The sequence below is a fragment of the Lutjanus erythropterus genome, chromosome 15, assembly GCF_056507025.1.
Source record: "Lutjanus erythropterus isolate fLutEry1 chromosome 15, fLutEry1.hap2, whole genome shotgun sequence".
Lineage (NCBI taxonomy): Eukaryota > Metazoa > Chordata > Actinopteri > Lutjaniformes > Lutjanidae > Lutjanus > Lutjanus erythropterus.
Window position 1 is genome coordinate 35,662,331 of NC_139331.1, and position 13,437 is coordinate 35,675,767.

At 39.3% G+C, this 13,437-nt stretch overlaps 1 protein-coding gene across 2 annotated transcripts in view; it reads right to left on the minus strand.

Annotated features, from left to right (window-relative positions):
* Positions 1 to 13,437, minus strand: part of LOC146314840 (unconventional myosin-VI) — a 196,396-nt gene that overhangs the window by 150,914 nt on the left and 32,045 nt on the right. For both annotated transcript variants that reach the window (XM_084737001.1, XM_084737000.1), the window contains exons 3-9: positions 9,448 to 9,517; positions 8,975 to 9,048; positions 5,644 to 5,773; positions 3,344 to 3,449; positions 3,172 to 3,227; positions 2,987 to 3,084; positions 2,444 to 2,608 (exon numbers count right to left, since the gene is read on the minus strand). In XM_084737001.1, the coding sequence (XP_084593127.1) occupies positions 2,444 to 2,608; positions 2,987 to 3,084; positions 3,172 to 3,227; positions 3,344 to 3,449; positions 5,644 to 5,773; positions 8,975 to 9,048; positions 9,448 to 9,517 (699 nt within the window). The remainder of the gene's footprint in view (positions 1 to 2,443; positions 2,609 to 2,986; positions 3,085 to 3,171; positions 3,228 to 3,343; positions 3,450 to 5,643; positions 5,774 to 8,974; positions 9,049 to 9,447; positions 9,518 to 13,437) is intronic.

Below are 13,437 nucleotides of genomic sequence, written 5' to 3' on the forward strand. Positions count from 1 at the left end.
TTCATTTGAGCAGAAGCAGAAGTGTAACAGCCATTATGTGTGCATTATCCACTTTCACTGCAGCCATTACTGTAGATTTCTGTGTTTGTGACTGGAGGTGAACGATTTACGTTTAACGGAGAACGAACCTGACGGTAAACACGACCGTTTGATGCTGCACGGCGCAGAGAGAGCACAGCAGCCAGATGGGCTCCAGCTTTAATGAAGATCTGCTGCTGCAGACAGACTGAGGGCTCACAGACGGCTCGGTGACGCCCCCTGGTGTCCACAACAGACACACGGCCGTGAGCAGGAGGGTGTATGTGTGAATGTGCTTTTTTTAACATATGTGTGTAAACGGATTACAATAACTGTTATTTCCTTTTATCAGACCCGAGCGGGTAAACGTTCTTCATCTGTGTGTCAGTCTGTCTACATCAGAGGTCTGTAACCTCCTCAGAGGCTTTGACAAAAAACTGTATGGAAATGAATAACTGTCATTTATTCATCGTTGAAGCCCTAAAATAATTATTTTTTTTAAGAAAGATGAGAAAACTCAAGGCAACTGTTTTCACTAAATTTCTGAGTTTTTAATCAAACTCAAGTTTTGAAATAAACTAAACAAAGTTTTATCGACCTATAATCTTTTGTTGAGATAATTTTCTTCTTTAGATAAACTTGAACTTGGAGAGATCCCCGAAAATTTGTATTTTTAAAAAAAAAAAAAAGTCAAAATGTGATTTCTCATGATTTCGGGGCTTAAAAATTTAATGGTGTTGATTATTAAACCTTTATTAACTTTCACTTCAGTGAGGTTTCTTTACAATTTCTGAAATACAGTTTTTTGGGGTGTTTCTAAAACTCAAAGATTCAAGTTAACCTAAAAAAAGAGTTTGAGTTGGACTCAAAACTAAAATATTGAGCTTTGTCAACTTTCTCCTTTTTACAGTGTAAACCAAAAACGCGTCAGACTGCGTCTGGGATTCAGCACCTTCTCCTCTATTTTTTGCTGGTGGTGAGTCTCCAGTCTCCCTCGGTTTGTTATGAAGGACAAACCAACAAAGAAGAAATGTCTCTGAAAATTTAATGGTTGAAGCTTCAGGCAGATTTTTCTTTCTTTTTGCTTTTCTCTAAAAATGTCTCTTTTGATCATAAAGGTTGCAGACCTCTGGTCTAAGTGGACTCTATCAGCTCTGATCACCTGTTGCATCATCATCATTATCATCATCATCATCATCATCATCATCATCATCACCGCCACCACAGGAGAAATGTGATCTTTGAGGTGGACAGAAAGTGTGAAGCAGATGTGGGACCAAGTCATTGTTTTGCGAGTCAGAAGTAAATCACACGTCTTCTCACTCAAGTCCAAAGACTGACGGGTCCCAAGTCCTAAACTTTGAGTTTCGTGTCCTGAAGTAGTCATAATGTACCAGTGAGATTCAAGACTCATCCTTAACTGTTAAACTAACGTTAGCTAAACATTCTCAGGCCTTTAAAACGTCCCTCTGTGTGTGTTAATGTTCCCATGACATGAAAACCCCACTGAGGAGGTGCGTCTCCTGTGTTTTCTTCTTTTCTCCTTCAGGGGGTCAAAGGTCAGGATCACTCACATCAAACCGCTGGGACTGGCTGTCGCTAACACACACACACACACACACACACACACACACACACACACACACACACACACACACACACACACACACACACGATAACAAAATGATGCAGACGAGCTCTGTGTCATCACACCTCTAAGTACATAGAGACACAACTGTCTCGTGTGGAGACTCCAGATGTTGTCGAACATCTGTTCTTTATCAATTACATGAAAACACAGAGAGAAATCCTTCACTAAAAATATGTTTCTCTGAAGATTCAAGCATCACTTAAATTAAATATCTCAGTTATTCACACTTACAGATGACGAACAGCTGCTGCTTCACCCAGATGTTTTTAATCCAGATTTATCCAGTTATCCTCTGCTCACATACGTAACCCTCTTCCTGTTACATCGTTCTGGTAATAATGATCCTGACTCATATATTAAATGTGGCCTAGAAATAAGCACATTATTCCACTGCCTTTGGACACAGAGGTCATACAAACTACACGTGGTTTTATTTCTGTTAAGTGACCAGTCTGCCCCCTGGTATTTATCCTTGGATCATTTCCACCTACATTAAGATTGTCAGGTGCAAATAAAAAGAACCTTTAATGTTCACTTGAGGCTAAAAACTGTGCAGCACAGAGACACCAACAGTAGGACTGTGGTTTAAAAGCCTTTCTACCTGTTTTGAATGACGGGGGAGATAAAGTAAGCTCGACTCCCCTGAAAGTCGACTTTGGGACATTTGAGGGGAGCTCTAAAACATGATGGTCCTGAACCCATATGAGGATATTTTATTAAATAAAGTAAAATAAACTCAGAAAACATTAAAGAGAAACTGTGGCGTGTTCGTACCCTGAACGTGTCCGGGGAGCTCAGGTGGAACTTCTGCCTGATGTCCTCGGGGGCTCCGGCACACAGTCGGTAGAAGATGTGGTAGTTTCTCTCCTCCGGACCTTGTCTGCAGATCCTCGACTTCTCCAGCAGGTAGTGAGACACGAAGCCGCCAACGACGGCGTTCTGACCACAAAAACATGGACAGGAAACACACTTTAATATGTATGAAAATATACAGATTTATAGTACAGATGCAGGTCTGCGGCTGTGTCAGATACGAAAGAGAAAAACGATAAAAACTGCAGAATCATTAGTTTGTTTTTTTGCTGTGCAAGCATCTGAGGTGAAGCAGGAATACTGTGTTCATTCATGAATGCAGAGATATTCATACACATTCAGAATTGAAGATCAACACAAACAGTTTATGCTAAATAAGTACAGCTATTACACATCATATTTTATTCATAACTTTTCATTCTTTGTAAAGCAGAGTGCACAGGAGACAAACTCTGCAGTTTAAAGTTACTGTTCTGTGAGAACGCGGTGCAGACTGCAGAGGACCTTCTCATTGAAGTGGATCTCCACAAACTTTCCGAAGCGGCTGCTGTTGTTGTTTCGGACGGTTTTTGCGTTTCCGAACGCCTCCAGCAGCGGGTTGGCTGCAGGATTAGAGGAGGAAAAGATGGAGTCACATAAAAGAAGGAACTCTGACTTTCACAGATACGAAGAGCTGAAGTGAATCTTACCTTCCACTATCCTCTCGTCGATGTCCTGACCGGTTCCATAAGAGGTTGTCAAGTATCTGTGAGAACAGGACGGGGACAGTTAGAGAGAAATTCAGGGAGTTCTTCCTGACTTTAGTTACAGCAGAGACTCGTCGTTTCTGTGGTGCAGAATAAACATCATCATCACCCTCACCTGAGCACAAACTTGGTGTTTTCCGTCTTTCCGGCCCCGGACTCCCCTGAGACGATGATGGACTGGCTCATCTTCAGGACCTTCATGTCCCTGTAGGCCTTATCGGCTGCAGGAGAGACGCAAGGCAGAAGCAGCTGTTAGACTGGACTGTCCTCTGACCCCAATAATACACTGATATTAAACTACAAAACTGTTCATTTTCTCTGAAATATAAAGGCGATGAGTCATGATAGAAACAACCGTGGTGTTCAGGGGAGCGTGGGAAATCTGAGCTCTGACTGCCGCCTGGTGGACAGATAGGGAACTACAACTGAAGATTAATAATGAACTGAAGCTAAAGAGACACTTGTTAGCAGGATCAATTCATTATTTGTTTAGATTTTTTTTTTTTTACTTGTTTTCATATTTATTAATTTACTAATTTATTCAATTTTTATTTTTTTATTTATTGTACTTTCTCAGTGTTTCATTTTAGTGTCACTGTAGTCTAACTTTATATGTGCTCTTTGCTTGTTTTATTTTCACACTCTTCCTTAAGGGAACACTGAAGAATTAAAGGGACAGTTCACCAAATAATCAACATACATAGTTTTGCTCTTATTTGTGCTGTTTATAAAGTGTTCTCCCTATAATTGTACATCAGAGAACTTCACCAGGGTTTGGCATTTTTTAATTCCAAAATTACACCAAACACTCATTCATTAGGGAAGCAATAATTTGTGTTTGTTAGGAGCCTCTGTGCAGAAACATTAGTTAACCTGTTTTCATTGTTGGAGAAACTCTTGGATGTAAGTAGGGCTGCAAAAAAAAAAAAAGAGTCATAGCAATTAGTGTGACTGAAACTGCAATTAAAATATGTGATTGTCAATTTTGCATCACATTTCACTGAAAAAGTCATGATGATGTGATATTTATTGAGGTCTGAACCAAACAAACATGTTTTCTTTCATCTGGAGAACAAAGATTTTTAGGTCAGGTCATCTCTGCAGCTCTACAGTACCTCATTATAATGATGTTTTCTCACACATCTTTCCTATTTTTAAAAATTCAGATCTGGATTAATTGTGCACCCTTGGATGTAAGTGCCACTGCTATACAAGTCCATACAAATTACTGCAAAGCATGTGCATATGGGACGCAGGTCAGCTAACGTGTGCATGGAGGTCTAACAAAGGGGACGGACGACCACATGTATATATTCATGTTTTTCTCCAAAACTCTGAAGCCAAGCAAGAGTACTGATGTGAGAGGGACAGATCAGACAGAAGTAAGACGAGGCAGACGGCGGAGGTCGCTCAGATCAAGTTAGCATAAACGCTGCTGACAAGAAAACATAAAAGCAAACATTGAAAATCTGTTTAAGACCCAGAAATGTTGAAGATCCCTACATATGGAGTCTGTGGTTCTCCCACACTGCCTATGGAAGTCTCCAAATTGTTGATCTCACATCATTTTAAAACAAAAGAAGAAATGTGACTTTAACATTTTTATTCTATTCATATCATGCTGACAGTTAAATTGTTCTCCATGTCAAGGAAGACAAAGTGCAGCAGTGAATCATGCACTCTGTGTTCATGACGAGCTGCTGTTTTGCAAAGGTCACAGGTGACACAGCTTATTATTATGCAATAAATGCAGCTTATTACGTCATCCTCTGCTTGTGATCACTTTGTTTGAAATCTTGAGTCTGCATCTGACCGGAGCTGACCACATCGATGTGGCATCCCACACACACCTCGTCTGTTTAGGTTTTTTTCTGTGCGATTTTGTGGTGAACTGTCCCTTTAAGTGTTTGTCTTTTTTCTGTTTGTAAAATGTAAAGCCAAACAACTTCCTCAAACTCCAAGTGTGGAAAAATCAGTAAAAAAAAAAAAAAGCACCACAAATCAAACAAAACTCAGAGTAATCGACATGATCAAACCTTAAGTCAAACTATAAATGTAAAGTGGTGGGTGGTGACTAATCAATAATACAGTATATCCTCTCAGGCAGACATTTATCTGTGACTCACAGTGGATTTTATCCTTTAACAGCAAACAGAGTTCAACCTGACAAATGTTAAAATAAAAACTAATAAAAGAAACAAGCTCAGTGTGTCTGAACTGTTATCCAACGTGTTCACATTAATCATAATGAACTCTGTGTCACACAGGAACAACTCTGAGCTCAAAACAAACCTGGAATCTACAGCAGAGAACCACGAGAACGTATTTGTGTTAAATGAAGCATCAGCTGCACTAAAGAAACATTTTCAAACTGAACTGAGAGTTAAGCAGCGAGCGTGTTGTGTGTTCGCTAACCGATGGCGTAGACGTGCGGCGGCAGCGTGCCCAGAGACCGGCCCCGGTACTGCTTGATGGTCTCCGGCGAGTAAAGCTTTGGGATGTCATAGTACGGGTTCACTGCGATCAGGATGTTGGCAACAAACGTCTGCAGGAGAAGAAGAAGAAGAACAAAAATCAACTTCAGGTGATAAAACCAACAACTCACAGAAGCAAAACTGCAGCTTTGTGATATTCAGAGTGTCGTCAGTCACTTCTGTATTTTCCCTTTAACCTGCTATGTGTGCCTCTTTTAAAGCTTTCCTACATTTCCCAGAACCCACTGCAACAAATGGGGTCAAACTACTGCAGACAAATCATTAGGTATGTGCCAGTTTTATATCTTTATATCAGGTTATTGTTTCTACATATTAATCCTGACCTCTGATTTGACCTTTGACCTTATTTGGAAGTTCCTGTATTCTGCCTTTGCAGAGCGAACCAAAAAATATTGGGTCACCTGACCCTAACAATGTCTTTAATGTCACAAAAATGAAGTTACTGCCTTTTTCCTTTGTAAGACAGAATGGGATAATATTCAGTTATTGCCATGGCATTATATTCATCACTCTGGTGCATTTAAAGTTTTTTACTGAACACGTGAAAATATGTGAAACTGAATAGATGCCATGAAAAAGTTGCAGACTTCCTCTTTTAGAGTTTAATTCAGTTCCTTCTTCAGCCACTAGAGGTCAGTATGAGTCTAAAAGTCACAGCCAACAGCAGATTAATCACATTAGAGTTCATGAAAAAGCAGACACACACACTCACCTGAGGTCACCTGAGCCCCACGTGTTTGTGTGTGTGTGTGTGTGTGTGTGTGTGTGTGTTTTTATGGGAGGTTGTGTGTAGCTTCACATCATGACAACGGTTTTGGAAAGTCAGAACATTTTGGACAAAAAGGAAATGTTGGTAGAGGGAGGAGATTTTCAGAAAGTCAGGACATTTGTGGGAAAAAGGGATATTTTAGGCGGTGAATGATATTTTTGAAGAGTGAGGTCAAACTTGGAAAATGAGAGCATGTTGCCCGGTCCTCACTTCTTTAAAGGGCCCTTTGAGGGTTAAGTCTTGTTTATATGGGTTTGAAAAATAATGTTAGTCTCACAGGTTCGGTTACGTATGTGGTGAAGAGCCAAAAGCAAACCAGATCTTTCCCATCGTCATCACTTTGCAGCATCTGACACATTAAAAGGGACCCAGATCCTATCAAAGGCTTCACTTTTGCTTTTCGGAATAAAAGTTATTTTCTCCACAGTATAACAGTTACTCCAAACCCAAGTTTCCCAGACTTTTCCTAAATGACAAGCCATCACAACCAAATACATAATAGGCGTTACAAATGAATCTTAGGAAGAGTTAATTTGTGTGTAAATGAACGTGCCTCACCTTTTTGTCTGCTTTTTCAGTATCACCTCATATTATTAACCTTACACAGGTGGGTCATGACCCAGTCTCTGGGAATGACTGCCCCAAGTCAGTGACACACCAGTGGCCTCTGATTTTATTCCTACATGATAAGTAAACACGTCCATGAGATGTTTTGTGTGGCAGCGTGATAGAAACTCAAAGTACATATGCTGGGATCAAGAGGGAGCTTTACGTCGGCATTTTGTGCATTATTCGTCATATCAAACCCACATGCAGTGACACGTCTGTTCACATTATTACGAACACCTGGATATTATTTATTTTTACTATTTGGATACTTTGTACTGAAAGTCACATTTAAATGATCATTATTATCATATCCTGCAGTATGTGGACGAGTCAGACGTGTGTCTGCAAGCAAAAGTGAAAAGGTGAGTGTGCAGTTAAGTGTCTGCATGCAAGGACGTGTGTGTGTGTGTGTGTGTGTGTGTGTGTGTGTGTGTGTGTGTGTGTGTGTGTGCGCTCCACCCAAAGGTGCTGCAGGCAGGTTAAAACAAACAGAGATACTTCATCAGCAGGTTTCCCTCAGTTACATCACTTTGTTGTGAGCTCAGACTGGAGTTCTGGTTCAGTAGGAATGTTTGTGTCTCTCATGCCTCTAATGTCATCGCTGTGTTTTGAGGTGATGATTACATTTAGACAGCGACCAGACATCTTTGTTTAGGTCAAAGAATGAAGATGTTCTTTGCAAAAGAATCTTAAAGGAGCAACATGTAGTAACTGCATGTCTTAAAGTGAGTACAGCAGTCTGAATATTGAGATGGAGCTACAGACTGTACAATAAATAGGTTGAAATCCTATTTAATACATGATCTATGGTTGAACCAAGTTGTTTCCCCTTGACTCCTCCTCCTCAGACTCTGGGAAGCTCTGCAGGCTGCAGGAGCTCTGCAGAAGTGCAGGACATGTGCATCATAATTTGACAATAAAAAGTGAGGACGACTCAGTTTTCCATTAATGTAAAGTTCAGTCTGTTATCCTGAAACCAGAAGCCCACGGCTCTGAAAACACACACAGTCTGTATTCTGAGTTCACTGTCTGTCTGTCTCACTGCCTGTCTCACTTTCTGCTTCTCACTTTCTGCAGTTTAACTGTTACAAACATTTTTGCCCTCTACAAGATTATTAATGATTTCTTACAGCTCATAAACACCGACTCATTCATTGACATGAAAGGTTGTTGTATTGTAACTCTTAAGTTGTAAAATAAACTTTAAAAAGTTTTGCTAACCTATAATCTTTGCTTGAGATAATTTACTTGAATCTTGGAGTTTAGAAACTAAAAAAAAAAGTGAGCTGTGATCCTGATTTGTCTTTTTTTAGTGCCTGAAAAATTAGTCTCAATTGATAGTATTAAAATTTTAACATTTACTTTCACTTCAATGAATTTACTCAGTATTTTTTTTTTTTGTAAATTAATGTTTTGAGTTTCTAAAATTAAAAGCTTTCAAGTTTATCTAAAGAAGAAAAGAAATTTATTTCAACAAAAGATCAGTAGTTGGTAAAACTTTTTCAAAACTTAATCATTTGAATTGGGCTCAAAACTCAAAAATCTATTGGTTGCCCTGAAAGTTTGGGTTTTCTCAGCATCTTTGTTTTTACAGTGCTATCAGAGAAGTGAGTATTTCAAATAAATATGTTACAGATTTCTCCTTTGCGCTCTGATTTACTGTCCGTTGTGATAAATATTCTTGTGCAAACACGAAACATCTTTGAGGATTTTGTAAATGTCGAAACCCTTCGTCACCTCATCTGTCATGGATCTGTCTTTTATCAATCAATCGATCGATGTAATGATGATGACTACGAGAGTTTCAGAGAAATGTAAAATACTGTGGAGAAAGTACACATAATTAATCAGACTTCCTTGTGTGAGTACTCACATAGATTTTGTCTTTGCTGTATCTCACGCGGACGTTGTTGAGCAGCGTCGCTTCATTCAAGTACATCAAAGAACCTGAGAGACACGAAGAGGACAAAGACTTACTGAACATTAAAGACTGAAACATACAAACCGACTGACAACAATAAACTTTATTATATCAATAGACTGTCAGAAGATTTCAGCAGGTTTGTTTTATGAAGCAGCTTCAGGAAACTTTTCACAGGTTGTATTTACTAGAGAATATGGTCACTTATATTTGTCCACTAAGAGTAAATATGGTATTTTAGAGTGTAAATGAGTATCTTTATGATAATGTTTTGAATATGATGTAATATTTGGACTAAAAACACATTTTAACAAAGAAAGTCTGGTGTATGAGTTTATATTTTATGCTGAATGTAGAGAAATGTGTATCACTCAGCAGGTGACAGAAAAAAAAGAAGAAGAAATGAGGTAAAAGAAGAAACTCACAGTTATCCTCCACATGTTTGTTGGGGTCGTCCTCTGCAGGGAAGACTTGGTTTATAGCAGCCAAAAATGTCTGCAGAAAAAAAAAAGAATTAAGTAAAGATTATGAATCATTAAACCAGAAATCTCATGTGACATCAAGACACAAAAAAAACAGGATCAGGTCTGTAATATTTTTTTGTCGAAGGCAGCATTTCCCAAACTTTTTCTGGGGACCCGCTATTTAAAAATGACAAATCATCGTGACTCAGTTCACAACAGGCTTTATCAATAAATCAATCAATAAATCATTTCCACATCATCATTTATTATCCTGATGCACATGTATACACATTAAACACTTTATAAATAAAAAATAAACAGATTTAGGCTGAGTTAACAGCCTGTCTCAACCTTTTTATTTCCTCTCATCAAGAAAACAAACCTAAAAAAAAAAGGTGAGATAACTTAAAACTTACTTGAACAATTTTTCTCAACTTTTGAAATACAATTTTTGTTTTTGTTTTTTTAACTTTAAGATTCAAATATATCAAAAGAGGAAGAGTAAATTATCTCTTATTTGTTTATTTGTGGACTTTTGATCATATATAAACATAAATATTAGATTTAAGAAAACATGAACAATTGAGTATCTGTTATTTTTTTAGGGGAAAAGTTCTGAAATGATGCTGTTTGCATTATTTAATTTACCTTTTATTCAAAGTTTTCACTTCATACTCTTCTTCAAAATATGAGATAAAGATGTTTCTCTGTAATTTTCTGCCACCAGTTATTCAGTAAAAAAGCTGTCATGAATATTTTGCACTAAAATCACAGAAAAGTTTTTGTCTTCATTCCTTTCCAGTTTCTTTCTGTCAGTCTTGTTGTTTTAAAGATTGACTCGTTCAGTAATGAATCGATCCAGAGGGATAAATAAAGCAGCTGCTGCAGCCGATGATGATGAATTATTTGGAGGCAGCAGGTAACAGGATCAGAGTGAGAGGAGGCTGGACGGAGACCAATCAACACCTCCGCAGCTCAGAGACACGACTCTGAATTATTAACAAACCAATCGACTCACGACGAGACAAAACTGATCAGGAAAAAAAAAGATTTCATTCTGTTTCTGTCAAACAGACAAGATGTTTCACAAAATATGTGCAGTGTCTCAGTTCAGTTTAGTTTCTTTTCCATCTCATCATCTGTCTTTATCAGGTCAGGAGAACATTTACTGAAGTTCTGCACTTCAATGAAATTCTGAGGTACTTTTATTTTACGTGAGTGTCTCCATTTTATGCTGCTCTGTAGTTCTACTTCCTCCTTGATTTAAAAAAAGTGTAAATGACACAGAAATTCAGTTTGATCTGTCCAGTGCCCACCACAAACTGATTCAGATCTGAGTAAGTCTGGGCAGTATATCAGTATTATATTGCATCTTGATTTATTTTAGATATTGTTATATCGTGATATCAAACAAATGTTGCCTTGGTCAGCATTTATCGAAAATAGACTTGGCGTGTTTGAAGCGGAGCGGAGAGCGGCCTTTTGGGACGCACTGAGGCGCTGCTGGAGGAACCACAGCGATCATTTCCAACAGCCGCACCTGGTGGAATATAGCTGTAAGAAAACTTAAACTTAGACCGAACATGACGGGATACAAACAGAAAATAATGAAAATGATAAAACAACTTTAGAAAATCAAAACACTGCTGTATTGTCGAGCTGAGTTGTCCTGTTTCTATTAATAATTTCCTCACCGTCTGCACTCATTTTGTCACGTCATGCCGTTTCTGTTGTTGTGTCACGTGAACGACACACACATGTTAAATGATTGGCTGTTTGTGTGTCACTCAGAGCTGCTCCATTAGTCTCGGACAGACAGACTAATGGACAGGAAGTTCATGAACCTCTTCATTATATTCTTTCATGACGGGTTGCATTTAATGCATTTAAGTGAAACTACTTAACATTTTATTTAACCATTTTCTTATTGCTGTTGATGAAGTGTCTATTGACTTTACATATCACAGTTGTTTTATTGCCCTGGTCTATTTTATACATTAATATTTTATATTTTGTTACATGCTTCATCGAAAATTTGCACAAAGTTTCTCAATGAAAGGAGAAAAATAAATATGAGTAAGAACTTTTTAGTTGTTGAAACAGGCCTCTCCAGGTGGACATTTTATACAAACTATTATAAACTACATCACTATAACTTACAGCCTCACTGTGATGCATTCACTGTCCACACATTTCACATCCTCAGAGCTCAAACCGGCCATGTTGAAGTAATAACGGCGGGTTTATGAGGACACATGTGACCTCTGTGTTTTGGAGAGAGGGGGGGTTTCTGGGTGTTGTATTTCTGTTCTCTGCAGGCCAGGCTCTCCTCTGCAGGGCCCAGTCTTTTAATCTGCCCTATTAAAGGAGCCACTGCAGGCCTCCAGTGTGCCGCGGTGCCAAGGTGACGTACAGTCGATTCATTCTTTCCAGTGGTGGCATGTTCCACATTCTCAGCCCAAACTGGACGGATTCCACAACGCTGCGCCGCGTGAGGAGAATGGAGAGGAGAGAGAGGAGGTGGAGGTGACGCAAGGCCAATAATCTGAGAAAAAAAGGAAGCTAAACACTGTTCACTCTTTCATCGCCACGAGGGTGAAGAGAAACCAAGTTCGACCACCTTCCACTGTCCATCTCACTGATGTCCAAATTTAAAACATTAAACACAAATTATACTACATATATAAACAGATTTATGTGTTTAGATTCTAACTTTCATTTGACTGCCGATGACTGACAGTCATCAACCAATGAGCCTTCAACTATCATAACATCTCAATTTACAAGCCTCCTGCATTTGAGGCAGTTTGTCCCCTCAGAGTTGCCGTAGAGGCAGGAGTTGTTGGCAAAGTTCTGTTTTGACATGTGGGAGAGGAAATAAAAAGAAGCTGTTGCTGCTGGTCATTGCGCTCTTAGTCTTGCATAGTCAGACGTCTCTCCACATCGCTCAGCGCTGCAGAAAAGTCTGGCTCCACACATGATCATTCTGCTATATGGGGACAAAACACCCCACTTTGTTTGCATTTCTTTAAACCAATCACAAACATCTTGGGCGGAGCTAAGCCCAGGTTGCAGCGATGGTGCCGCTGCGATGAGGGGGAACTTGTTTTGGTGGAACATTTGCTGTTAGCTTGTTACCTTCATATTAGCACTAGCTAACCTACTAGCTAGCTAAATCTAGCTCCTGCACTACAATGAAAGTTTAGCAAAACCCACAAGACCCTCAACCAGACTGTGCCCCTCATATTAGACAACCAGGGTTGCAGGAAAAGAAACTTCAAGAATCTAAATTTCACACTATTTTACAAAATCTCATATAAGTCTCAAAATTTAAAGTGATTTAAAATATGTACTGTAGTAATACCACCTCCCTTCCTAAAACTTTTTCAGAATAAGCCAGACCCCAACTCTCTCCATCACCAGTCAAACTGTGGACGCCCTCAGGCCTCCACGGACACTAAAGGACAAAGAGTCGGCCATTGTGACTGATAGTATGACAGGGTATCATGCTCTCTGTCTCTCTCCTGACGTCCATCACAGGAGGTCTGCCAGCGAGTGAACGCATCGTCACACACTGGCACAAACTGGCTGCAGCAGGACAGACTGGACATTGTTGTGACTGTTACAGGCCTCGGCTGCAGCCCGGAAACTCGCTCCGAGGACAGATCTGAAGAGGGCAAGTTCCCATGTCTCCAAAGCAACGATTACAGTGAAAAAAATACTGCCGTTCTTCCTTTAAATGTAACACAGATCTGATGCAGGAAACACTGCAATGCAGGCTTTGTACTGCCCTCAATAAACTCAACCTATAACATACTTTTACATTAAGACAGTGAAAGTTAGGAACACAGATGGTTTGGTTCTGTCAGGTCCTGGGAGACAAAACTCAGGGCCAACTGATCTGATCATGTGACCAATAAAAGGCTCCAGCAAACATCATCTCTCATCCAA